This window comes from Dama dama, chromosome 18, assembly GCF_033118175.1.
Source record: "Dama dama isolate Ldn47 chromosome 18, ASM3311817v1, whole genome shotgun sequence".
Taxonomy (NCBI): domain Eukaryota; kingdom Metazoa; phylum Chordata; class Mammalia; order Artiodactyla; family Cervidae; genus Dama; species Dama dama.
In genome coordinates, this window is record NC_083698.1 from 73,948,597 (window position 1) to 73,955,742 (window position 7,146).

Here is a 7,146-nt window from a genome sequence, read left to right on the forward strand (position 1 = left end):
TTAGCTGTGTAAAACTATCAACCAAAGAAAATTATATTTGAGAAAGTGATTATTTATCCATTAATTCATTCACTGCACTAAGCAGCTTGTTGGATTTTAGTTCCCTGACCAGGGATTGAGAGCCTGGAGTCTTACCCTGTGGACCACCGGGGAATTCCCTGAAAAAGTTCTTCTAATGTAAAGTTTTTGTCTGATTGCAGGGCAACCTTCCTTAGATGGTTTTCAAGGAAACTGGGCTACGAAGTGGCAAAGGTAATGACTCTTCTGGGGCCTAGCTCCCCATCTGATGCCTCCTGGTGTCCTCAAGTTAGACAGTGGATGGATGTCTTTCCTCAAAGAGTCGTGGGTTCCCCTGGTCCTCACTGTTCACTTGTGGCTGGCTGCAAGACCATGTCAGGGATGCGGTGGGCTCTTCTCTGAATTGCTTAGGACTTTTCCTCCTATCTCATGCTCGCTTGAGAAACAACAGCTGTGTAGAAAGCTGTGCATGACTCCTGCTCACCACCACACCCTGTTGAGCTCTCCTTCACGTTAAGCAAGATCTGACTAATGCATTCTTTGGAGATGCTCTGCCTGTTTTCATCATGAGACTAAATGGTTTTTTCCCAGATCACACTACTGTAATTGAGTTTACCCTCCACTTTGAGAAATATCCTTACCTACCAGAGAGCACAGCAGAGACTCCTACGGCATTGGAGTACACTGATTTGGAGTTTTGGTACCCTTTCCTTGGTTGAACAGAACAGTATATGAGTAAACAATTTAGTGAAGTCACTCAGTCGTGTCTGACTCTTTGCGACCCCATAGACTGTAGTCTACCAGGCTCCTCTCTCCATGGGATTTTCCAGGCAATAATACTGGAGTGGGTTGCCATTTCCTTCTCCAAGGGATCTTCCCAACCCAGGGATCGAACCTGGGTGTCCTGCATTGTAGACAGACGCTTTACCGTCTGAGCCACCAGGGAAGAATCCAAATAATATAGGGATGATCAGAAACTTCATCTTTTTTAATTCGATTTATCTAAACCCTGAGTTTGATATTTCTGTGTAGAACTGGTCAACTTTAGCCCTGTCAGAGGGTGTGTTTAATGATCCGTTCCCAGAAAGAGTATCTACATGAGGAACTTTCTCTAACAGGCCGCCTTCTGAACCTTCAGGATTCATTTACCTTCAGGTTGCAGAAATGATAGGCAGGCAGCTGTTCTTACTCTCCATCCCCTAGAAGGTGGAGGAGCAGACGGTGGGAATGTGTTCATCTTGACTCAGGTTGGTTAGCAGAGACTCTCGCTGATCTGAGTCCAGTGCAATGGGTTTGGTGCACTGAACTTGCTGAGCTGGCTCCTCTCCATGTCTTCATTCAGCCTGAAAGTCATGGCCAGTTTCCTTATCCAGGGGGTGGGGCATTTCTCAGAATATGAAAGAAAGCAGCCAGTGACTGCTCTGGCCCGCTTGTAGGCTTACAAGACCAGCTATTGCCACAAAGGGAGAAGCTTCCTGTTTACCAGCCGGCGTGAGACAAAGTGGTGGTGCTTCCTGGCTGTGTGGGACTTGGCACGTGGGCCACATTCTGTCCATCAGGACGGCAGGGCTGAATGCCTGCTCTGTGCTCAGCCCTTGCCCCTGTGGCCCCGGTCCTGGATGCAGGCCACCCTCCGGAGGGCACTTTTGCTTGGGCTCCAGAACTGGCCCTGGGCTTCTGAAAGGCAAGGCGGCCTTGCCTCCTTGCTGGCTTCCTCCTTAGCTTTCCCTTCCCCATGGGGCCCAATCCAGGCAGAGCCCTTGGCACGAACCTGAATCTCACCATAAATTCACCTCTTTTGTTCCTAAGTCTCTAGGAAGCAGGATGCCAATGCCTCTGGGGAAGCAGGTCTTTCTCGCCGGAGTGGCAGCTAGTGGGAGCTGCGCCATTCTGTACTACCTGGTCCAGAGTAAGTATCCGATGAAGTGCCCACGGCAAGGCTGCCTCCTAGTTCTCTTGGCCCCTTCCTCCATTAAAGGAAATACTTCAGGTGCTTTCAGCAGATTAGAGAAAGAAGGAAAGGGCTATTTTGAGCAGCCAGTACACCATTCCATTGGCTATAGCTTCCTTCTCATCCTATAATCCCAGTTTTCCCAGGAGCCACAAGAACAAATAAAAGGAACAGGACTCATTTGCATAAGAAGCCTTGAAAAAGCAAGATGGGCTTTCACCCCTGTGCACATGCAGGGGATCCATCAAGACTTCTGAGATTATGTAAAGAACAAAGGAAAGGGGGCTACCAGATGGTTCCCAGGTGTGGAAAACTGGCTTTTTCCAGTGTCCTTAGCCTGTTCACCCTGCCATTCTCTGCTGTTCATTTAGTGGAGGACGGGACACCTTGAGCTGGGGACTGGGGCAGAAGCAGAAATTAAAAGCAGAGTCCAGGCTGGCAAAATCCTGACAGATGTGGCTTTCAGCCCCACTGCACCTAAATTTGAATTTGTAAAGATTCTTGTGAGCAGCCAAGACATTTAAGGGCATTTCAGTGCTACTGGTTGCGAAGCAGCAGTAGCTTTTTTTCTCGACTGACTTTCTTTGAAGATTTTTTATGCCTGCCCAGCTTGGCTCCTCACCCTGTTACTTCCTGCCCTGACATGAGCATCACTCACAGCCAGGCAGATAGCCTCAGCCCCCTCCACCCTTTCTTCCCCACCTTCCTTCAGGGCTGACCCAGAGGTCTCTGGGTCTAGAGGTGGCCAGAGATGAGCATTCCCAGGGATAATTCATACTGGAATAGCTCAGCACCATTGCCCCTCTGCCAGAGCAATGGAGGCAGAACATGACAGGAATGAATCCATTTTCAGGTTGAGGGCCTTGGCAGCCTTTCCTTCTGAGGGAGCTGGGGTCAGCTAATAGTGATAGTACAGTGGGCTCTGCCACCAACTGCCTGGGTTGAATCCCAACTCCCAACTCTGGCCTAGCTGTGTGACCTTATGGGGGAGTCTGTCTTCTTCCTGGGCCTGAGTTATCTATGTGATGAGGGGTAATATTCAGGGCCTATGTGTGAGGTTGTTGTAAAAATTAAATCAGTCTCACAACTTGTGGGATACAGAGAAATTGCTCAGGGAAGATGGTCTGGATGCTACCTCTACTCCTCCGCTTATCATGGCTGGGACCTTGCTCGCGCCTGCAGCCCTCTCCTGGGAGGCCATCCTGGAAGGGCATTCTCCTTGACCCCTCCAGGCTCAAGCCGCCTTTCCCGTCCGTTACAGTGATCTGGCCCACGTCTTTCTTGTTGCCACACTGACAGCCATACTTGAGAAGCTTAGCTTCCTTTGGTCTCTCCCTGGGGAGGCTTGTCGTACCTCATGCTTTCAGAGAAGTGCTTCCTGGAGTTCCCAGCAGCCTTTGGGCCAAGGATACCTGAGGCTGAGAGCAGTTTATCTACATGAAATGTTGGCATAAATCTGTAAACTTGACAAGTTAGCCTTTTCATGTCCTATTACTTGGCCTAAGGGTTTTGTTTTTGGTGGTGCGGTCTCTCTATATTTTGCTGGTTTATCAGGACCTTCCTCTTAGTGGAAGGAGGAATGTTCAGAAATCGAGTTAGATTCTAGCCCTAACTCTGCTTCAGATTTTCCTTGTCACTGAGCAAGTCATGGAATCACAGGACATAGAAATAGAAAGAAAGTTAGAGAAGGTCTGATCAGACACCTTACGTGGAGAGGCAGTGAATGAGGTGAGGAAATAAGCAATGAAGAAATTGACACAGAAAGATCAAATACCTTGCTCAAGGTCACCTGCCACACCCCTACAGATGCTGATTTCCTGTTTTGGAGTCTCTAAAATGGACAGATTAGGTAGACCTTATTAATAATTCCACCTATTGATTTCATGTTTGTTTCTGTTTTCCATGTTGTACGTGAATTGTGTCATCTAACTTTCTACAAGTTCAATAAAGGAAATAAATGTAACCCCTCTCTTTTACACTTAGAAACTTTTTCCAGAGCTTCCTATTACCAGCTGGCTCTGGAGCAGCTGCACAGCCACCCTGAGGCACTGGAAGCTCTGGGCACTCCCCTCAACGTTCACTACCTGCAGCTCACTGACAAGTACAACTTCGTGGACATCGCCGATGCAAAGGTGACCTGCTCCCCCGCGAGCTGTGGGCTGGGTGCCCGCTGGGCTGAGGAGGGGCTGCTGTAATCTGGAAAGGGTCTTGGAGCAAGCTGGAGAGAAAGGTGTGAGATGGGAAAATCCACTATGTAAAACTGCCACTGGGTGTCACTTAGCACCTTTTTAAAAAAAAAAAGCATTGTGGATTAATTAACTTTCACATAAGTTTTCTTCCTTTCCGGGGAATTGATGTGGCAAGGAAAAGCCTGTTTGTGCTCAGGTCACCATCTTGAACTAAAGGTTGTCGAGAAATGATCAGTGGTGGTACGCCAGTATTTCAATTCTGAACTTGAAATATACCTACAGCTAATTGGTGCTCATTCAAATCTAAAAACTCTTTAAACTCTAGTTTTAAATGTAAAAGCTTCCATGCAATGCCAGTCCATTTTTTCAGCTATATCTCACTTTTATAGTTCAACTGATAAAACTCAACTGAACATAAAAAGCATTTTTTCCCCTTCTGTTTAATATGTTAGAGGAATGATTCTAAGTTGTGTGGGGAATACAGAAAAGACTTTGAGGGAGTTTATGGCTCTGGTTCCCTCTGCCAGCATGTTCTCAGCAGAGGTGTGGCTGGGAGAATGGGCTGAGTGAGGCAATGAAAGGGCTGTGACGTCATCTTGTGAGGTGTGCATTTGATTCTGTGACAAGCAAAAGGCCTGGAGTATTTGGAGGATAAGAGTGAGCTGATCTGACCTAGTTTATTTTTGTTCTTGTTGTTTTATTAACAGAAACAGTTTTATTGGAATTCTCCCCCTAACTACAAAAGCAATTTGTGCTCAAGTATTCTAAAAGTGGTCAGTGGTTTAAAAAACTTTTGACGTCTAGTTGATTTTATGTTAGGTTAGTCCAATTTGTTGGCATATAACTGTTCATAGTCTTCTCCTATGATTCTGTATCTGTACTAAGAGTTGTGGCTCGTCGTCTTTCATTTCTTATTCGGGTCCACTCCTATTTTCTTGAGTCTGGCTAGAGGTTTGTTGATTTTATCTTTTCCCAGCTCTAGATTATATTTATCTTTTCTATTGTTTTAAATCTATTAATTTCCTCTGATTTTTATTATTTCCTTTCACTGACTTTGGGCTTTGTTCTAACTCCTTTATGGTCCAGATCAGAGTATGAACCAATTTGCTCCTAATAGTTACCCTTGTTAAACAAACAGTGGACTTGTTTTTATTTTTCTATCATGAAAAGTTTCAAGTATATGGAAACAATGAAAGAATTTATGCTGTGGAACCCATATAGCTGCTACCTGGATTCTGTAATTCTGGATTCTCAGTGTGCTTTATTCCATACCTATTTGCCTACCTCTATTTGTTCATGAACCTATCTTATTATTTTCAAATATCCACACACTTAACCTTTAAATTCATAAGCTGTATATCATTAACTAGAGTTTATAGTTGCTTTTTTTTTTGACATAAAATTTACCTTCTGTGATCTATGTCTCCTATCTGATGAATTTTAACAAATGCATCCCCCTAGGCAACTCAAGCCCCTACCTAGATACTATAGACTGTTCCTATCACCTCAGAGTGGCCTCATGCTCTTCTCACTTTATAGCTATCTCTGAGAGAACAGCGTTGTATCCACTTATGTCTCTTTATACCCCCCAGCTGAAGATCCCTGTTTCTGGACCAAAGTCAGAGGGCCATCTCTATGTCAGCTCATCCAGAGATGCCCCCTTTAAGAGGTATGATGGGAAAGTGGGTGGGGAGCAGGAGGAGAACCTTCTTCTGGAAATAATCTTGATTTCCCTTTTCAACTGCAGTTGTATGAGTGTGGCACCAAGAATTAGTTTCACAGCCAGGACGACATGCGTGCCAGTGCTTTTGCCCTTAGCTCAGTCCGGACATCTTATCCAATGCGAACTACTGAATCGTCCTCTCCTCATGCTACTGAATTTGAGGAGCTTTACAGTTGGTGTGGTCTAGGTCTGCCGTGCTGTATCACAGTTTCCAACACTGCTGCCTCTGTCGTTACAAGTGAATAAAAGACTGGGTTCCTCTTCCAGAGTTATTCATCACATTTTTTATGTAAGCTCTCCCTCCACCCCCATTAATTGGCTTTTCTTGTCTGGTTGCCAGGAGCTAAGTCACTCACTTCCCCCACGGGAAGCCTCTCTCTGAGATGTTTGCTCTTTAGCCAGGATGCGTTTTAATTCCTGGGGACAAAAGGAGCAGGCAGTCCCTGCCTGGCCTCGCTGACCCCTGAGCCTGGGATTAGAGGAGGAGCTGAAGGTCGAGGGGAATTAGGAAACCAGGAATGAGGTGCTCCTTCTCTGATGCCAGCCATTCATTGTGAAACTTGCCTTGATGGCGATTTAAATAAAGATAGCCTGGAATGGAATAAAAGGTTAAAACATTGCTAACATAATATAGTTTTAAAAATTTAAGACATTCCAAACAACTGCTTATTTCCTTTTAAACCATGTCTTTTGCCTTAGTGTTCTGTTGATGAGAGACTATACTTTTCCTTTTTCTCAGGTGGAACCTTCAGGAGGTCTTCTTAGAGCTCAAGGACGGTCAGCAGATTCCCCTGTTCAAGCCCAGCAGGGACAACGACGAGGTGAAAAAGGAGTGAAAATAATGATCAGCTCCCTCTGCTCCTGGCCTCGCTGGTTAGCACGCGCCCCCCAGGGCTGCAGGTGCGGCCATATGGTGATCTCCGTATCATTCTAATTTATCCACAGTGAACCCTACTGAAGTTTTTAATCAGAAACTTACTAAAATTTATAATAATTTGAAAGTTCTCTGTATAGAAGAAAAGTATAGAATAAAAGGAATCAGTATTAATAATGGTGATTTCTCATCTCTCACCAACCCACCCCGCCAAAAAGAGAGTTTTCAATGAGGTTTTCTAGCACTGACAAGGTTTTTAATTGTTAACATCAGAATGCCAAGGGAGACAGACAAGCACTTCTGTCTGGTTACTCTACCCTAAATTTATGTTAAGTAGCTTCTTGGTCACTCTCAAGTACTTAGAATTTTTTTTCTTCATTGTTTTATTTTC

General features: G+C 45.2%; 1 protein-coding gene across 8 annotated transcripts in view; it reads left to right on the top strand.

The window, feature by feature from the left end:
• Positions 1 to 6,932, top strand: part of LOC133072404 (cytochrome c oxidase assembly factor 1 homolog) — a 92,501-nt gene extending 85,569 nt beyond the window's left edge. For 4 of the 8 annotated variants that reach the window (XM_061165636.1, XM_061165635.1, XM_061165638.1 and 1 more), the window contains 5 exons: positions 201 to 252; positions 1,828 to 1,927; positions 3,953 to 4,101; positions 5,751 to 5,827; positions 6,621 to 6,932. In XM_061165636.1, the coding sequence (XP_061021619.1) occupies positions 1,843 to 1,927; positions 3,953 to 4,101; positions 5,751 to 5,827; positions 6,621 to 6,717 (408 nt within the window). In that variant the 5' untranslated portion in view covers positions 201 to 252; positions 1,828 to 1,842 and the 3' untranslated portion in view covers positions 6,718 to 6,932. Of the gene's footprint in view, positions 1 to 200; positions 253 to 1,502; positions 1,703 to 1,827; positions 1,928 to 3,952; positions 4,102 to 5,750; positions 5,828 to 6,620 lie in introns of those variants that run through there. The other 4 variants (XM_061165640.1, XM_061165639.1, XM_061165642.1 and 1 more) reach the window with 2 other exon arrangements.
• The last annotated feature ends 214 nt before the right edge of the window (positions 6,933 to 7,146 follow it).